An 18,827-nucleotide genomic window follows, 5' to 3' on the forward strand; every position below is an offset into this window, starting at 1 on the left:
TACTCTAAATGTATATAGTGTGGATAAGGCTGATACTTCAAAGAAAGGCAAAGAAAAGTTAGTAGTCACAAACTGCCATCCTTCAAAAATAGTTCAGCTTCCCACCCTACACCTTCTGCAGACCCAAGTAGTTAAGAGTTGAGAACGCAGTCACCAACCTGACCGCCAGTGGGATACTTGCCAAAGCAAGCCTCCTGGTACTTTGCATTCTCCTCCAGTGTGGGAACGCCGCGCAGGAACTGGTCGACGGGGCAGAAACCGTTCTGCACACTTTCACAACCCACGAGGCCATGCATAGGGAGCAGGGCACCGTTCAAGACGAGCGGATGTACTTTGGATGCGCCAGTGATACTCTCCACATGGAGTAACCCAGCCCAAGAGCAGAGGTCACAGAGACGATGATACCATCATGGGACATATCAAGGTAGAAGGGCTGGCCCAGAGGAAACTGGGCGGTGTTGTTGTCGTAGGTGTAGTTGATGCTGGTGTCACTAGAAGTAATGAGCTGCCTGGAGGCGGGCAGCGGAGCTCAAAGACATTGCCAATACCCATGAAGGTGCGCTCCGCATCATCACTGTTCTTAGTTATAACTCCACGTCAGTTGGGGTTGTATACGGAGGATCAAGGATGCGGTGGACCGACCCTTCCGTCATATCACCCGAGCTATGTGATATATAAAGAGGTTCGTCCTGATTGCTGGATCTCACTCACCTACCGGCCACCAAGCACATATGGGCTCCAATTCTCTCGCGTGAGATCTCCGTAGATCTCTACCCTGGAAAGCCGAGAAAATCGTTTCTGTCAAATTTGATCCATAACCGGCCCAATTGAAACTACATGGACCTGTCATCTGAGTACTAAAGCAGACAGGACTGATCCACATCCAATTCTAGGCAAAATCGGAATAGTGTACCCTATGAGTCCTCCGACCCCTTCATCGCATAGTTTTAAATACGTTTCAGACCATCGTCATTCCGCTGAATCGGCAGTCAAGGGTTTGATAGTTGCCTACAGCATATTCGATCTCATTAGGTAAATTCCTACGCCAAGATTGCCTGCCGCCCTCATGACTCATTGAATACGAGCCCCGCAGCTGCTATGATGGACTCATGGCGGCTCAAGGTCTATATATGAGTCCAATTACTCGCAAATTAAGCACAAGCCCCTCCATCTGGTAGTCCTTTCTTAAACTGACGACACAAATGGGGAACGACACATTAGGAAATCCTGAGTTTCCGATGGAGGGCGGATGCGCCTGCGGCCTCGTACGGTACCGCCTTGAAGCACACCCACTTATTGTCCATTGCTGCCACTGCACTTCCTGCCAGCGCGAGACAGGGACAGCATTTGCCCTGAACGCAGTCATTGAATCCTCCCTCATTACTCTCCTCCCATCGGCACCAGCAACGGTCCCTGCATCTGCCCAGTGCAACGCAAAACCAGCCGCCCCGCCAATCGGGCCGTTTAAAGAAGACTGTGCCGTTGAGCCGGAAACAATCCTCACTCCGTCTGAATCTGGAAAGGGGCAGACTATCGCAAGATGCCCTAAATGCCGTGTAGCAGTCTGGTCAAACTATGGCGGGGCTGGGCCGTTTTGCCGATTCATTCGTGTGGGGACGTTGGATGAGGCGTGGAAGGTTGGGCCGGATGTTCACATTTATACGCGAAGCAAGAGAGGCTTCTTTATGCTGGATGATGGGTTGCCGCAATTTTCCGGATATTATCCCAGTGTTGACGAAGTATGGAGCAAACAGAGCTTGGAGAGGTGGGCCAAGATCTGGCCGGAGATTGTCAAGTATAAGGAAAGCTTAGTTCAGCGAAGTTGAACTGGACAGTTGTGACAAGTACATCAGAATAAGCAATCACAGTCTCATGTAAGACTTTTTTTCTATGCTCGCGGAAAGCTGTCTACGCTGGAATGGGTGGTTCAAAGGCTGCCACTATATTCAAATGGACTGATGCGAGGCCAGAAAATGTCCGAGATTTGGTATGGGGGCCTCAAGCTGGTCTGAGACTCCCAACTCGACAATGATCACAGCCAGAAAGTGGCAGCCCAATGGACAGGCCTAGGATGTTGATCCATACCAATCCAGGTGGCCCGCTGGTAGTGGTTGGGACTCAGCTTAGTTATTTTGACATTCACTTTTGAATGGCAAGCTGCAGCCTTTACAGGATTGTAGGCTATGGGCAGTGAATGTAAGCTGTTTAAGCTGTTGCTCTAGTGAATGCCCTACCTTGCCTGGTCAGAACCATGAGTTCCCTTCCTTATCAGCATCTTTACCACTCTACAACCATGTCTTCCGAACCGATCATCAAGAATAGCCACACTAGATTGTATCCATCAGATATGTTTATGATACTATTTCAAGCTTGTCCAGTCATGAAGAGTTTGTGTACATGCGATGATGCGCATCCCTGAACCATGGGTGGACGCTGAGCAGATCGGCAAGATCCTAGACAGCTCGGGAATTCAGTAAGCTGGGCCACTTTATTATTCTAGTCTGAGCTAACCTTCCAGAACGAACTAGACACTGGGACAAACGCATTGTGGCTTCGAATGATGCCTATCATAAATGGGTCTTCGCGACTATGTTCCGAGCCCTCCAACGTTACGATCCAAACTGGCACTCCGATGGTAAATGCTCCGGACACGGCATTGGCAAAGAACATGCGGACATCGTCGCGCCCTCAATTGATGTGATGGGTTCGATCCTGAAACGCAACGTTTACGCTCTGGCGTAGGCGTATGTCCTTCTGTTGGTCGACTTTTTTCTAAAAAAGACAACGACTTTATACTGAGTGTTATACAAACCATTCCAGCATTCGCCGCGATATCCAGCCTTGGGTTGCTCAGCATGCTGGCGACAAGCAGAATCAGAGGCGGGGGCAACAGTGGAGAGCAAGTCCCGCAGCTAGACCAAGAAGATGACCATGCACTTGCTCAATACACGAAATATGCCCTCGTCGGTGGTAGTGCATGCGTGGGTCTATGTTTAAGGATCCGGCTAATACCCAACAACTCTACATGCTCCGGAAGAGGATCGTCAGTGCGAATGTGGTGATTGTGATAAAGTCAATCATGAAGTAAGATGTATCCAATCAAATGACACAAAACTGTGCAATGCATGTCACCAGCATGCGAAAGCCTGGGGGACATCCAAGGCACATGTTCATCAGTTATACGACCACTGTGTTTGTGATGGTTATTCTGCCTACCAGATATCATCCTTACCAACTCTACAACCATCGCTTCCGAATTGACCATCAAGATCGAAAACATCCACAACTGATTGAATCCATTAAATAGGTTTCTGATACTATTTCAAGTGTGGTTATTATGAAGAGTTTGTGGACAAGCAATCATTGATTGTGTGTGGTTAATCTGGAATTCCTCTATCCTTTTGAACTCTATTCCCGTCAGTTCATGAATGTACTACAATAAATTCGCTTAGAAAGCATTAATAGACATTAGTAGTTCAATCCGCTAAAGGCTAGACCCCCAAGTGCAGTAGACACGAATAGCGGTGTAGTCTCTTTCCAGCCTCTGCCACCTCCCTTCAAGGCAAGCTTCCTGCGGAATCAGGAATGCAGAGGCTCATTAGGGACCCTTACCATCTTGTAGAGACTCATATTAATTGATTCCCACTATTATTGTGAGCGTGAATATTGGAAATCTATTGCGTTCTTAATGGCTGAATTGAAATAATAGAGACGAAAAGTGGGCAATCGGGATGTGGACAACACATCTTCCGAGACAAACTCCCTTGCATCTTCCTCCATGGTTGTTGAAGGTTCGGGTGGGGGCAAGATAACTAAACTGAGGCTTGAGGAAGCTGAGGAAGTTTCGAGTACATAACCCCAATGGTTCCCTCTCCCATTAGCCTTAAGAATATCTCTCCTCGCGTAAAACATTAAACAGACAAGACCTCGCCATGACATCGTCGGCATATAGCCATCACTTCTCCATCAACAATCTTCCGTTTGGAGTTGCATCCTCATCCCAGCATCCTCAAACACAATGTGTTACTCGCCTCAACAACACCGTCATCTTCCTCGGAGACCTGCAGCGAGCCGGTTTCTTCCGCCAGGTCACTGGTCTACCAAGGGGAGCATTCGACAACCCCACCCTAAACGCCTTCGCAGCCCTCGATAAACGAGTCCACAAGCAAGTCCGACAAGCGCTGCAATCCGCCTTACAAGGTTCCGGAGTCGAGAATTTGCCTACAGGAAGCACGGAACCCATCACTGCTGTCCAGATGCATCTTCCCGTCTCAATTCCAGCGTTTACGGGTTAGTGTCTGCTGTCCATCCCCTATGCCAATCTCATGCATGGCGAGGTTAATATTTCCAGACTTCTCTTGCAGCCTCAATCACGTCAAAAATGCAGGCAGGGCAATACTGAACGACGACACCCCGCCACCGGGTTTCTTCCACTTCCCTATCGGTTACGGCGGCCGCGCAAGCACAATCGTCCCCTCAGGGACCCCCATTACCCGGCCCCTAGGCCACTTCTATGACCGATCCGCAGGGGCCGAGAAGAAGACTGTGGTCTACGGACCCTCACAGGCAATGGACTACGAGCTCGAGATTGGTGTTGTAGTCGGCAAGCCCGTGCCGCCGCACCACGGTCTAAACGCCAAAGACGCAGACGAACATATATTCGGGCTGGTGCTTCTGAACGATTGGAGCGGTTAGTCATCTCTGTTTCTGAGATATCAAGAGCAGAGAAATAACTAATAGTCTGCCTCGGATTCTAACAGCCCGCGACATCCAAGGTCTAGAAATGGTCCCTCTCGGCCCGCTCAACGGCAAAGCATTCGGGACCACCATCTCCCCCTGGATCGTAACACTGGACGCACTGGAGCCATTCAAGGTCCCCGGTCCTGAGCCCCGCGTCTCGCTGCCGAGACACCTCCAGGACATTGTGGAGTTTAACTATGCTATTAGTATGCAGGTTGAGCTTGAGCATGGCGCGTCCATGACGCTGCTGAGCGAGTCGCGGGCCCAGGATCTGTTCTGGAGTTGTCGGCAGATGTGTGCACATCTCGCCAGCACGGGGTGTGACTTACGGACTGGAGACATCCTGGGCACGGGCACGGTGAGTGGGCCAACGGAAGGGAGCTATGGATGTTTGCTTGAAACCACGCAGGGCGGGAAGGTGCCTGTGACGTTATCGGATGGGTCATCGAGACATTACTTGCAGGACGGGGACGTGGTGAGGATGTCGGCGGTTGCTGAGGACGCGTCGTCGGGTGTCGGATTTGGTGAGTGCGTTGGTGAACTGAAGCCAGCAAGGGCGGTCCAGTAGATGTGCATTGGGTTTTGAAGCAAGGCAATTCAGATTATATGACTTTAAAAGCAGACTTAAAATGCTTAAACACGGTGAGTCCTCACACTATGGTCCATAAGATAGAAGACACCTAACTATCAAACATCCTACGCTGTAAACCTTGCTCGTCCCTCTTCTTATCCGAGGTCTCCTGGAATTTTCCGCTGTCTTATATAATGTGCGGTTCATTTAGACTGAAAGGGTAAAACGATTACTCGTCCTGTGATAGTCCCGAAGTCTACTATTACGTGCTAGTTTAAAGTCTTTAAATAACCCACCTTGGCCCTGCCATTCTGACCACTAAACAGCAATTCTGCAGCCAACTCGCATGTAGATTTCTTCCACCATGATGCCAGGTAGGTTAAGAAACCCCGAGTATAGGCTAATCTTTCGGATCAGCCATTTTTAAGATTTGTGTATAGCTTAATATAATAAATTATGTAGGTCGCGGGCTTTCCTACGTTGCTCAAATCCGTTATCATTGCGTCCGCTCACTACCAGATTAGGAAGTCCTCCTTGGTTTTCCAAGATTCTCCCAGACTTCAGGAAAATTTCCGTTGGCAGGCACGCCTTTGAGTATATCCTACGTTCTCCTGCAAGAGACAGTAGTCTTTGCGATTTTTACTACCATGACAGACGTCTAATACTTCTCAACAATGACAGCCTCGCTACTTCTTACCGCAACGATCCCTCCGGCCCTCTCCACCATTTTCCTGCCCCCCGCCCTGCCCGAATCATAGCTCTGCGCAGCGAATGTTGCGCCAGAGGTGGCGTCGCTTCCCGGTCCCGACAGCCGAGTTATCTTAGTCCGCTCCCCAAGAATCTGCGAGACGTCAATTGCCATCACTGGAGCAACTGGCCCGCTTTGATCTGATTTGAAGAAACCCATATTGAGAATGATGAGTTTCGCGGGCTTTTCGGTAACTGATGGGGATCCTTCGTAGAGTGCATAAATTACTAGATTCGGATCTGTCACTGGGATGGAGGCGATGTGCGGGTTGTTGAGCGTCAGGGCCGACGCCATGAAAAGCAAGCTGTAGTACCTTCATTCACGACGTCAGTTCTCATCCCATCTTGGCTTCTTTGCACGGAGAGGCTGAAGATGTATTGAAAGACAACTTACGTAGGGTAGACTGTGGCAGCGGTTCCATTATGTGCGACAGGTTGCCACATACTGTAGTAGAATGGTGTCCCCATATGGAAGTACACGCCGCTCATCCCTATAGTCGCACCGTGAAGCATATAGTCCAGCTCCCACAACGCGGCGCCAAGGGTATTACTCACGCCCTGCGCGCCGTGGCAAGACACACTGCCTGTCTCGCCCATTAAGAATGGAAGGCCAGCATCATTTGCAGCCTTGATCTCGGGGGCCCACTGGGAGAAGAATTGCACCAAGGCAGTGTGATTCATGAGACCCTGAAGTGAGACCTGGGCTTCTCGTGCGGCTGGGCTTCGTTAGAAAGAAACCCACATCTCACGGGGTCAATAGCACTTACGATCGCAGCGGGAATACGGATACGTGTGATCCGAAAGCGACACGGGGTAATCCACCTTCTTCGGCAACCCGAGAGCGGTTATCCCCGCTAGCGAGAAATTCCCCTGGTAGACCGGTAGCTGTGCGAGCGCGCCGATTGAAAACCCCTTCTTCGTTTTCTTCCCCAGCTGGTCAAGCCAGCGTTCTTGTTCTGCTACGTATTTGTCCACAGTCCATGGCCTCGAGCGCTGCGACGAGCCATAGAAGTCGGGCTCATTGCCTAGCTCGTATGCCCGCAGGCGCGACGGATGCATATACTTCTCAGCGGCTTCGACTTCAGCAAGGGGCACGGAGACATCGTTGCGGCCGAAGTTAAGACCGAAGATGAATTCCTGGCGCGCTGGAACGTTTTCGTTTAAGACCGTGAAGAGACCTTTGTTGAAACTGACGGCGATGGCTTCGTCGTTGCCGGTTTCATAGGTGTTGTTTAAGGTCTGTGGGCAAGATAATCCAATGCAGCTATCCACATGATGATACGCTTTCAGTTATAGCAACGGCGTATCACATTGCAAGTGAATGATAATTCGGATCCGGTTTCTTGAGTTCCTGTTCGGTATAAATAAGTGTTGTAGGTGACATTGTAATTCAAGCTAGAGCAAATGATGGCTAAACTCGAGATCTCATGCCGTGTCCGGCATGGAAGGACACCACAACATAGGCGCGTGGGCGCAGGCGATCCGAAGTAAGCAAACCGAGTCGCCTGCCTGGGCAGCTCGACCAACCGGTCGACCATTATCAAAACTGTCAACGTGGCCCGTGTTCCCTGTCAGCACGAGTATTATCGTCCCAGTTTGGTGGACCTTTCAAAGCTTCACTGAAAGATGTGTATCTATTTCCTCCGCCATGCGGCCCACAGCCCATAAATATGAACATAGCTTGCATATTTCTCAGGTCTGCTCTAATAGAGCAGTACGATAAAAAGAATGTTGATGAAACTTCTACCAGAACGTGCTGCGTCTCCCCCATTCCCACAGACGCAACCGATCATCAGCCGGGCCAGGGACGGACAGTCCATGTTTACGCTGCACCAGTCTCAGCTATGTTGAGGATATGGCCGCTGGCCCTATAGTTACTGCCTCTCCTTTCACTAGCGTCGTTTTGATTTTTCTCGCCACGCTTTGGATTCTCCTGCTTATAACTGCGCCTGCCATAACCAAACACATGGTTCGTGTTCGCGGTTGGAGGCATTGGTATTCAATATTGTTGCGGGTTGGAGGCGCACACCAGACGCCTTTGGAGTCCCAATTACTCTCCAGGATGTTACTGGGGAGACAAAGGCCATGGGGACCTTAATCGCTGTCGAAAAGTACCCACGCTTTGGGGGAAAATATGTGTAGTACTTTCTTCCCAGGAGAACTACGACCGGAAGAGCTGGAGCAATGGGCGTCCTTGGAGGTCCGAGTGAACAATCTAATACCCAAACTCAGTGTAGAGAAAGAATGCACAGTGCCGTCCAGAGAAGCAACCAGCGTATCTCTCGGTTTAATTCCCATGCCCACTCGGAAGCTAGTGACGCAGGCCAGCACGGGGGACGATAGGCTTAAACTGCTTCACGAATGGCTCAAAAATGACGCCCTCAGATCTGGTGGGGGGAAGTTTTTTGCATGTAGTTAACTTACTGGTGCCTGGGTAGAATTTTGAGTTGCATAGCTAACTTATTTACGGAGGAATCAGTGATGCTCTGAGTAGTAACTCGTGGCCTCCAGATAATTTACCCTGTGGAACGTCTGAGTTTGCCTCAGTGCGCTCAGACTACCCCGTACAGCCAATGATGAGGCAAAAATTTGCCAGATTTTTGGCACGCTAGATCTAATTGGTTGCTTCGTCAGCCCGGAGCCAGCCTCTGACCATGTTGACAGGCAAGAGACTAGCAAGGCTGACATCCCTATCATATGCTACTAGACTAATGTAGTTGCCTGGAAGACCTTCGCTTTGCTGGACTGTGGGTGTTGTGATTTAAAAAGCAAAAATGAAACTTTATCCCTGTCTCTATAGCCAGTTACCGTTGGTAAATAGTAGGTAACGGTCAGAAAGGCTTCTTGCAGGAATCCTCAATTGGCTCTACCTCGTATATTCAGCTGATAGGTCATCAGAGCGTACTAATATCCTCATTTAATAGTTTTCTATTCCCCGGATTAGAACTCATCATTAGCGCGAGTCAAGTGTCCTCCCGAGCATCGTCTTTCCTTTGTTCAAGGGCCTTTATACTCTAATTTCATATTTCTCGCGCCAATCGCAGTCCTTCGTGGTTACAATGGACCATCTCCCGAAGGTTGAGGAGCCTTACCATCGCGAACTGCAGATCCCTCTGTTTGTGAAAAAAGGACAGGAATATGATGGGGTAGGGCTGGAAGATTTTCTCTCTTTTCCATCAAAACAAGGGCTTAATCTGGAAAGGCTGAAGTTCGGTGACTTTGGGGAACGAACCTTCGAAGATGTCATATCTTGCATCCAAGCTTGGGGTTATTTTGGAATGTTGCAAGAGGTACTCAGAGTAGGCAACGTCAATATGCGATTTGATTTTTCGGGTGGTGAGGAGACCGAAGGTATATTTGTCTCGACAACTAGTAAGGGGTTACCAGATCTGATTCGCTTTTGGTACGACCATGAGGAGGTCGTCGATAGAGAAACGAAGAATGTTCACGCAGAGACAGTATATAAGATAACCCGGGCTGTGCGTGATCTGATATGGGGTATCACGCATCAAGAATTCCGCGGCGGAAGCGTCAGTACGTCTACCGACATTCTCGACGAGGATGAGGAGAGTATGAAGCTGTCCAGCATAGTCAAGGATCTCAGTCACGAAATTGGTATGATAGTCACTGACAAGTACTACGATCGGAATCCGAACTTCTACACGGCCGAAAAGGGGTGGGAGGATGAAGAGTTCAAAATTGGCGAGGTCAATTGGAAAGTGGGAAGAACTGGGTCCAAGGCGCATCAACTCATGCTCAGTATTGTCGTTCTCGGTGAAACATTGACCAATGCAGCCTCTGTTATTTATGAAGGCTTCAACACCTATAAGTGGCCATTATGTCCTATGGTCTCGTTCTTGATGGAACTGGTGGGGTGGTGTCCGTTCCAGATCTCGCAGCTCTCCACACGTTGCACCAATTCACACCTTTACTACCTGAGCTTTTTCAATCAACAGCAGTTCTCAAATAATCACAGGAGATGCTGCAAGGACTTTTGCCTGGCATACCAGATAAACGAGGAAATATACGAGACACGCCATGTGACAGCAGATTGCAATTGCGCGTTCATCTCTTTTGCTGAATTGGCGGATGTTTTCACTTGGATTGAGCAGGGAGGCACAGCACTAGTTAAGCGCGAAGTCAAAGACACAGGAGAAGGAATTCAGAAAATCTGGCGTCTGGTACCCAGTCATGTGGATGGCACAGTCGCTCGCTATGTGTGCATTTCCCATGTCTGGGGTGACGGAATGGGTAATCCTCGTCAAAATTCACTTCCGGAATGTCAGCTTGAGAAATTACAAGATGCCGTGAATGGGCTTCATGAATCTGACGAGGACTTTCCATTCTGGATTGACACCGTCTGTATTCCTCTCCAGCAGCCGTTCCGCAAACAATCGATTAGATCCATGGCGAAGATCTACCAGAAAGCGGAAAGCGTCCTCGTCATAGACAACACGCTTACGAACGTGAGTACGCAGACGAGTATTGAAGAGATTATGTCCAGGATTGAAGTGTCTGGCTGGATGGGTAGATTGTGGACGTTGTCAGAGGGTGTGGCTGCATCAAAACTATACTTCAAACTACGACAGCACGCCGTGGTAGTCGAGCATTTGCAATATGATTATCGCCTGAAGCGTCTTAGGGCAGACGTTGAACGATTCCGAGAGCTATCCGCAGACAGGAAGAACCCCATGTTCGGACTATTAGCACGTCAATTGCGAGGTATGGAGTCCATGTCTCCATCGACCATGACTCGCACGGAGCTAGCAAATCTCGAGTTTAACGAGATTTACTTCTCGGTTTCAACAAGATTAGTTCAAATGCGACTACCAAAACGTATAGCAGAAGAGTACTGGACAGATGATAGCCGATTCTATTGGATTCTCTCTATGCTGACCTCAAGAAACACAAGCAAGGCAGAAGACGAAGCAATCTGTATCGCTCAGTTGCTCGATATGGACGTGCAACCAATGCTTGAAATGGATCCAGAGACTCGGATGTTATCGTTATTCCTCAGATACTCGCACCTTATCCCCTCCGGGATCATATTTGGTAAAAGACCAAGAGCGCAGCGAATGGGTTTTCGCTGGGCGCCATTGTCCCTTATGCAGTCCGATTTCAGCTTGTCTGGAAAAGCCGAAAGGCTGACTGAGGACGGTATTTATGCCTACTACTGCGCTCTCTCTTTCCGGCCCTTTACGTTCATGTTTCTATGTACCCACTTCGGATTGATTGACTGCTCGAGCGGGACCCGCTACTTGGTCGACGTCCATGGGATTGCCGAAAACGAGATGTTGCACGTGAAAGAGACGATGCACATAATTATCGAGTGTCCGCTTGGTCAGAAAGACGAGATCAAAGGCCTTTTGGTGAACGTCTTAGGCGAAGAAAACGGAAGTACTTTTGCAGAAATTGTGAGACCAGTCGTGATCAGAGACCTTGGTGCCCGCAAAAATCTTCCAGATCACGAATGCGCAGCAGTAGATCCTGTTGTGCCAAATCGCCTCTGGTGTCTTGGTTAGCTTAGGCGTACTGTTGCAAATGGTAGGTAGCGCTGCTGAGCTGCCAATAGGTAAAGGCCCATGAAGGCGCATGTCAGAGGGAGAAACTGCATACATGTTATTATTTTACCCTGTTACTAAGCGACACAAGTATTTTTAACCACACTACTATACTGTAGTAACAGACCTATTGCGGGCCTTAATAGTACGGGAGTCCTCATGTATAGGACCATAACTAAACTGAGTGCTGGCGCAGTGGTATTAACATCAGCACCATACTGCAGGGCCCTTTTCAGGATGTCCATGTAGCCGTGAATGGCAGGCCACTGCAGCGCATCACTATGGTGTTGTTGCACGCCCCGTTGATATAGATATTCTCGAATTCACTCTCATTGAGTGCCTCAACATTTAGAGCTCGCATTTAATGGCTATAAATCAAGGGAATCCATATTAAATAACGGTCAGGACTGGGTCTAGATAGCAGTGCTGAAGTCCCACTTGGGGCGCGATGCTGGACTTTTTTGTAGATGGCCGTAAATAGACTTTCATATATCATGTATTCCCCTTCTATAAGTAAGCACGCATACATGCAGGACTTGGAGGAAACTCCTAAGTAATGTACATTTTCGAAGGCGTCTATACAGTGATATAGGGGTCTGTCTTTATATAAAGTCTAGGAACCTCCTTACTAGATCCTCGAGGCTCTCGCTAGCTCCGGTGCTTAAACTGGAAATACTAAAGGCGAGATAATAATAGAAATGACCATGGGAGACTAGACATGATAAAGAAGGTATTAGATGTTGTCTCTACATCTAGCTAGATCTTCTCCACAATTAATAAGAGTTGGATACCTGGATTAGGTAGCTGGGTTAATGTAAGGAATCCAGTCAGATTCTGATATTCCCACAAGGCCAAAAGACCAACATTTCTGTGAGATGGGAACCATCTCGCGAACCCGGAATTATAAGGTAGCGCACAGGGTAGATTCCCCCAACGGTTAAAGGTAGGATCTAGACCTGGTGGCAGGGCCCCCAGCCTCTTCCTTGGTTTCACGGGATTCCCGGCATAGGCAAATGCTACCTGACGACGAAGACCGTCAGCGATTTTGCGATGCAGAGCTCTCCGACCCATTTGGGCCGATTTGGGCCGGTAGTTTGACGCCTTTGGTGCTGTCAAGCTCCAGCTGTGCTGTAGCCTCGGTTACGATTTGGATTGCATGCTCGAAGTGGTTTCGGGGCTGGGTCCTCAACACCGACCAATTAGTCCCCAATAGCCATGACCGCCGGTTATTTGGCGGTGGCCAGAGCTCTGGTCAAGAAGCTGACCCAGGATCAGAGATTAACTAATCTTCTAATTAACGTGAAATTTCAGAACTTCCTCTGAGCTGAGGCTAGTTCAGTCTATCTCCGGGATGGATCGACCAGATAAACCTTAGACCGAACACCATTTTATGGAAACTGGTACAAATCTTGGTGGGAGGCTCAACATGTTGTGCAAGGTGAGAATAAACCTAACATATCATCATGGGCCCCGGCTATCGAAGATCAATAATAGATAACAGACTCGGTGTGATATTTCTAGAGCTGCTTGGATTAAATCGGTGCCAACATGCCAACTACCAACCTTCTATGGGACTCCAGCAAATCCAAGTTTCCAACTGGTTATCTTATTTATCGGGTCTGTCCATACCCAATCGATGTCCCCTTTACTGGATATTTCAGTCCCTCATACTACTAAGTGGCGATTCCCGGTTGGTCCGATATAAAGATCACCTCTTAAATCGGCTTCGACTCAACGAGGTATAATAAGTAATCCAACAGGATGCACGTAGTTAAAACACGCTAAACACGCTAAACCTAACATAGTTCAATGTTATGGCTTAGTAATGACCAGGGCCTCCAACATGTTTAAAAGCTGGGGGCTGCCTTGGGTGAGGTTTTGGCCCCTAAATTCTACCGAGCTGGCGACAACTACCCAGCTGGCGACAATATGGGCAGCGGGGGGCACTATGATATCCTGATTCCCTTAAAAGACCGTCCCTCCGCAGGGTATCCAACGGACACCAATGAAATCTATCAGTACGTCCCTAACTAATTACCTTTTTAGTTTGGGAGGCGATCCTAAAGGCTGACTGTGCTGCTCTCCCTAGAGAAGCAACACCGTCGGATGGACCAGTGGCACCTCGCCGAGTCAGTGTTGACTCCAACGGCAGTATACGCATCAAGGAAAATGGACAGGACCGATCAAAGCCAGAGCGTCGAAAAATCTTTGTACGGCGGGGCCGGTCGACCGCTGTTCGTTATTTCCTTCAATTCCATATGATTCCACTCGCAGCCGCAATAACGCTCATCATCCTGAACATCCAAACACGGTTCCTTGGGCCCGATAGCCAATGGTCAAATTTACTCCAATTCATCGCCAAGTTCCACGAAATCCTGATGCAGATCTCGATCGCGACGGCGATGGGCGCCTACCAACAATACCTGCTCACTCAACCCACCTCTGGGGTGCCGTTCGGAGCTATTTTCTCTGCATATCACACCACGCAAGTAGGCTATTTATGGTCACCTGAATTCCGTGCCAGTTTAACGACTGCTGGGTTCCCACTGCTTCTAAAGATAGGGTTTGTAGTTTTTGTGCCTGCGAGCATCTTACTTGCTGCTGCTGTCGGGCCTGCGAGTGCGATTGCACTATTGCCCAGACCCGTCAATTTCACCATACCCGACTACCAATTAGCATTGGATCACACATACAGTGATATCTTTCCGACGGCATTTATCCAGTCTGGCTCGCATTTAGAAGATGGAATTTTTAAACGTAAGATACATGATTTTGGCAATTGTTGAAAGCACACGGCTAAACATGTGTGCAACTCAGAAAACGAACAATCCCCTGCCATCGGTTGGGAATATCTTAGAGGTCTTCCAAGCGTGGGAGAAGACCAGCCCACATTGGTCGGGACGCAGGAAGTGAATAAGGATTTGGGAAATGGATACGGAAAGTCTGTCGAGGAGATGCCACCACTATACCCACTCGACCTTTTGACTGTTGTTCCGCGTACTCTCTCAGTCTTTGACAAATTCGCAAGAACTTTATACATGCAATATGCCCCCAACGGCACAGTGGCTACGGTGCAGCAGGTCCCGGTTGCAGCAGGCCTCTCCAGGGCTGTCATTAGCTCCCTTGCAGGAGTGAAAAATGCAGCTACTACTGGTGAGGCAAGCATCCGAATCGCACATCCGCTTGTGAGCACCATTTGCGTGCTGAATGCGATTATGGATGAAAATGACAACCGCTCCATTCAATTCCCTGTAACTTATCTTGCTACAAATGCCTCGGGAGTTGAAACCGCACCTTACACTAATATCACCCGACGACAGCTCTGGGACCAAGTGCAGAATCAAGGGCAGGGGCAAGTCATCTGGGTCGATGATGCTCCTTTCTCGACGGAACGAACGCTAGGCGCCATCGTTGTACAGCCGGATCTCTGCGACAATGGTCAAAAATATATCAGTATGTCCGCATGTGCAGTAAGCGGGCAGTGGGCCAACATAACCTCTCGGATAGTGGTTGCAACAAACGCGTCAGCCACGATGTTCGACTACCGAGTGGAAAGCCTTCTCCCTCGCGATTTTCTCAACGCTCTCCCAGCATGGCCGCTACATGCGGTCTCCATATCGAAAAGTTGGGCGAACAGCATTACGACCCAAATCGGTAATCTGAATCGAACGGTGGCGGACAATCTCCTACGGTCTCTCTTATTGACTGACAACGTGTGCCCGGTAAACGGTAGCTACCCGCTGTACTTATCAGCGTCACGGCCTATGATGCACGAATCCATCGTCTCATCTTTAGTGGCAAATGGCATGTCTCACGCAGCAGGTCCCTTCAAAATGTCAGCACAAAATCTCCACGACGGCAATTTCCGATGGATAACCCCAAGTGGAGACCTGGTGAAACCCCCCGGTATGATCCTGACGTTCCAGTCTCATGTCCTGGGTTTTGCATGGAATATGGATGGGACAGCGATCAGAATCGCTATTCCGATCCTTATTTTGTACTGTCTATACGCAACTATCTATGTTGCGTACACGTTCATCACAGGACATAGCTCGCATGCTTGGGACACGATATCAAGCCTTACAGCTTTGGCGTTCAATTCAAGGCCCACCAAGGTACTGGAGAACACAAGTGTGCGCATTTCACAGGCAGAAACCTTCCGAAATCTAGTCAGCGTTCAGGAAGTGGGGGCGGACAAGCGGTTGGAGCTGGTCTTTCAACAGGATAACCAGGATCGAGGGCCAGTGCGGCGGGTTAAGCCTGGTAAATCATATTCATAGACCGTTACTAACATATATATACATTACCATCTTCATGAATATATCAATCATTTGATCTACCCTCGCACACAGTGCTATAACAAGAGGTAATTTTCACTGAACCGTTGTAACGACCGACTCCTTCTCCCAAAGGCCTAGTCGTGACCATGATGATAGGAGGGTCAGGCAAGCAATCCGTTCCATGGCAATATGACTCTTCCCACTATTCGTGCTTGTATAGACTCGAGGGACACGTACGCTCGTGTTCTCACGGACAAATATCATGTTCTCCCTCAGGCAGGTTTATACCAATTCCAAACTTCACGACAGAATGGGCCTCAATTACAGCAACTTTCCGTGCTCCGTATTGCTCCGCAATATCGGAAGCCTCATCGATTTCAGCTTCGGTAGGTAGTTGGCGAGGCAAATCAACCGCGTGTTACGGTAATTTGGTTCTGTAGTCATCGTCGGTAGCTTGTTTGTAAACAGAAATTCGACCCAGATGACAGCAAGTCTCATAAGAACAGGCGTCAGTTGGGAGAAGCGAGCTTTATGGATTGCAGTGGAGTGTGATGATGATTGGATATTTTACATCTGAGACGCATATAAAGCAGTGGCCTGCAGCCCAACTGCGGCAAGGCACCAGTATGTTCTGCCTTCCCTGTATCCGAGGAAGGGTAGCCTATAGCATCTTCGGCCGTTCTACGCCGGCTTTTCAGTACCAATGTTCAGGGAAAGAGTTTGAGATTCGCGGACACAAGTCACTCCAAAATTCGACATGCGCAGGTGCGACGACTCTACTCACGCCGAGGTCTTTTCCTGGACTGCTGCGACTCTGATGCAGAAGAGTCTGCAAGGACTTTTACAGTCCCTAGTTTACAAAGACTTGCAGGCTTTCCCTAAATTCACATCGGGCGTCCGTGCTGGACGATGGCAGAAAGCGATCCCGGAGTCCAAGGATATTACATGCCGTGCGCTATATGTAGATTTAAAGACGCATGTATAAACCTATGCTCCGGTTGAATCATATGAAAGTGTCTTTAGTTCATAGATATGGTACATGCGCAAAGTACAACACCAACAAGGCTGCGTTGCTATTTTTAGCCAAGATGACCAGGGCCAGAAATGCGGCGCAGCATCATAAAAACCCCGCAACATCGTCTCATTTTCTCCCTTGCGAACTCTGGACAACATCAAAAGTATGCAAAATGCCAGCCGCCCGTTGGAATCCCAATACTCTTCTCCAAATCGACGAGGGCTCAGGATTGGGCATGTTCTGTGTTGGTTTGGAGCGCTCCAACTACGACAGTCGATGTCGGATGGTTCTCTGGGAGGATAGGTATAATGCCATTTGCTGTTTGTTAGATGATATATCGATGAAACTGCCACAGCAAGTGACCAAGGTTGAACTCAGGCGGCTTGCTCGATTGGGATTGTGCCAGGTCCATGGTTATCAGAGGAAAGAGGTTGTGGCTAAATGGGAGGACATCCTTGGATGTATCGAGGGCATCAGCGGGACTTACGAACATCAACGAGAAGAGATCACTCAAGACTTGAAGAAACTGCAGAAAGAGGTCGATGAGTGTAGAAGCTTGCTTTTAGTCAAGGAGGATTGTAAGGATGATCTTTCTGTGGTGCTTCGTCGGCATCTTAAGAGGAATGCACGATTGAAGAAGGAACTAGTGGAGAGTCAAGCGACTTGTGCTCGGCTGCAAAAAGATTTCGCGAGGCTCAAGGGCCAAAAAGAGGAAACCTTTCGACTCTCTGCCGAGAACTCTCACCTATCAGATTTACTCAAGAGCGCTGAGGGAGAACAAGAACGCTACAAGAGCCAGGAAACCAACCTAACTGCAGAATGCGAGAAACTGCGCAAGCAGAATGCAGCATTGCAAGCAGATATCAACTCTGCGAAGGACCACTATAAAGATCTACAAGATCGGGAACAGTCAGCAACTATGGAGCTGATGGCAATGACTTCTCAACTTCATGAAGCTCAGTCTCTCAACCTGGGCTTGGAAAACGATAAGAAGACCTTGCAGTCAGAGATCGACATCCTAAAACGAGAGGTGGAGGAATTGAATGATAAGAATACCTCCGTCTCCTCCCAGCTTGCAAGTGCTGCAGCTTCTCTGAAGACAGTGACAGAGAAGCTGTGTGCCGCTCATAAAGAGAACATGGGGTTTCGTGATGAGCTCATAACTGCAACTAGAGAGATGATGGAGCTACGCAATAAGGTCAGGCAGCTATCGACTCCAGTCTGGTACAGAGTGATACGATGGATTAAGAAAAAGCTTTCGGGTCTCGGGCATTTGCGGAGCCCTGGCAAGGAAGTGTCAGATGCAGAGGAGGGAGTGGCGCTGGCCCCAACCGCCTCAGGCAGAGATGCAGGACTGGCTTGACGGGGCAGAACGATTAGTACTGGGTGCATATGAGCAGCCTAGCGAGATACCTTTGATGCAATTTGCGAGTCGCTGAACTGATTATTGAGCCTGATCTTCTGTTCGTCAGTCTTTGTTCTAGCCAATTCAAGTTTACCAAAAAGCTCGGAGGCATCGCATTTGCCTGGTACAATTCGGTAGCTGGTTAGTGTTGTAGACAGGCAAGGTAACCCTATGTAGCTCACCGCATCACCCATATCAGAAGCACTTGACAGTGGGATTGCGTTACACACTGTACTTTCTTCAGTTACAGTCAACTCTATGTCGATGTGATGATCTAGTACTGGTAATCGGGGGCTAAAATGTCCAGCGCCCTAGGTACCTTGCATTCCGTTAACAAGTAATTATTGCAGTGCGATAAGGTGCACGGGGAGGTGCTGGCTGTGGGAGCAGAGAAGGATGTCATTGTCTGGAAACGGAGCGCGAAACTGCCACCGCCCGATTGGTTGTGGAAAAGATCTTACAGACGTACCCTTGCCTCGAATTAAGCAGTAGAGCTAATCCAGGTGAC

At 48.9% G+C, this 18,827-nt stretch overlaps 7 protein-coding genes across 7 annotated transcripts; 6 read left to right on the plus strand and 1 right to left on the minus strand.

The window, feature by feature from the left end:
• Positions 1–1,202: 1,202 nt before the first annotated feature.
• Aud_009625 (GFA family protein) lies at positions 1,203–1,826 on the plus strand (the record flags this gene model as incomplete). The annotated part of the gene is made up of 1 exon (XM_043294475.1): positions 1,203–1,826. One exon carries the CDS (start codon positions 1,203–1,205, stop codon positions 1,824–1,826), a length of 624 nt encoding a protein of 207 aa, XP_043150410.1.
• Positions 1,827–2,405: 579 nt separating this feature from the next.
• Positions 2,406–2,742, plus strand: Aud_009626 (uncharacterized protein; the record flags this gene model as incomplete). Its single annotated transcript, XM_043294476.1, has 2 exons — positions 2,406–2,473; positions 2,529–2,742. 2 exons carry the CDS (start codon positions 2,406–2,408, stop codon positions 2,740–2,742), a joined length of 282 nt encoding a protein of 93 aa, XP_043150411.1.
• A 1,190-nt stretch (positions 2,743–3,932) lies between these two features.
• Positions 3,933–5,308, plus strand: Aud_009627 (fumarylacetoacetate hydrolase family protein; the record flags this gene model as incomplete). The annotated part of the gene is made up of 3 exons (XM_043294477.1): positions 3,933–4,290; positions 4,352–4,690; positions 4,761–5,308. 3 exons carry the CDS (start codon positions 3,933–3,935, stop codon positions 5,306–5,308), a joined length of 1,245 nt encoding a protein of 414 aa, XP_043150412.1.
• Positions 5,309–5,969: 661 nt separating this feature from the next.
• Positions 5,970–7,596, minus strand: Aud_009628 (glycosyl hydrolase family 79 C-terminal domain-containing protein; the record flags this gene model as incomplete). Its single annotated transcript, XM_043294478.1, has 4 exons — positions 5,970–6,372; positions 6,453–6,774; positions 6,826–7,297; positions 7,369–7,596. 4 exons carry the CDS (start codon positions 7,594–7,596, stop codon positions 5,970–5,972), a joined length of 1,425 nt encoding a protein of 474 aa, XP_043150413.1.
• A 1,521-nt stretch (positions 7,597–9,117) lies between these two features.
• On the plus strand, positions 9,118–11,580 carry Aud_009629 (uncharacterized protein; the record flags this gene model as incomplete). Its single annotated transcript, XM_043294479.1, has 1 exon — positions 9,118–11,580. The coding sequence occupies one exon, from the start codon at positions 9,118–9,120 to the stop codon at positions 11,578–11,580; it is 2,463 nt and encodes an 820-aa protein (XP_043150414.1).
• Positions 11,581–13,548: 1,968 nt separating this feature from the next.
• Positions 13,549–15,899, plus strand: Aud_009630 (uncharacterized protein; the record flags this gene model as incomplete). Its single annotated transcript, XM_043294480.1, has 3 exons — positions 13,549–13,637; positions 13,709–14,376; positions 14,437–15,899. 3 exons carry the CDS (start codon positions 13,549–13,551, stop codon positions 15,897–15,899), a joined length of 2,220 nt encoding a protein of 739 aa, XP_043150415.1.
• A 1,187-nt stretch (positions 15,900–17,086) lies between these two features.
• On the plus strand, positions 17,087–18,277 carry Aud_009631 (uncharacterized protein; the record flags this gene model as incomplete). Its single annotated transcript, XM_043294481.1, has 1 exon — positions 17,087–18,277. One exon carries the CDS (start codon positions 17,087–17,089, stop codon positions 18,275–18,277), a length of 1,191 nt encoding a protein of 396 aa, XP_043150416.1.
• Positions 18,278–18,827: the final 550 nt, after the last annotated feature.

The sequence above is a fragment of the Aspergillus udagawae genome (genome assembly GCF_001078395.1).
Source record: "Aspergillus udagawae IFM 46973 DNA, scaffold_8, whole genome shotgun sequence".
NCBI lineage: Eukaryota > Fungi > Ascomycota > Eurotiomycetes > Eurotiales > Aspergillaceae > Aspergillus > Aspergillus udagawae.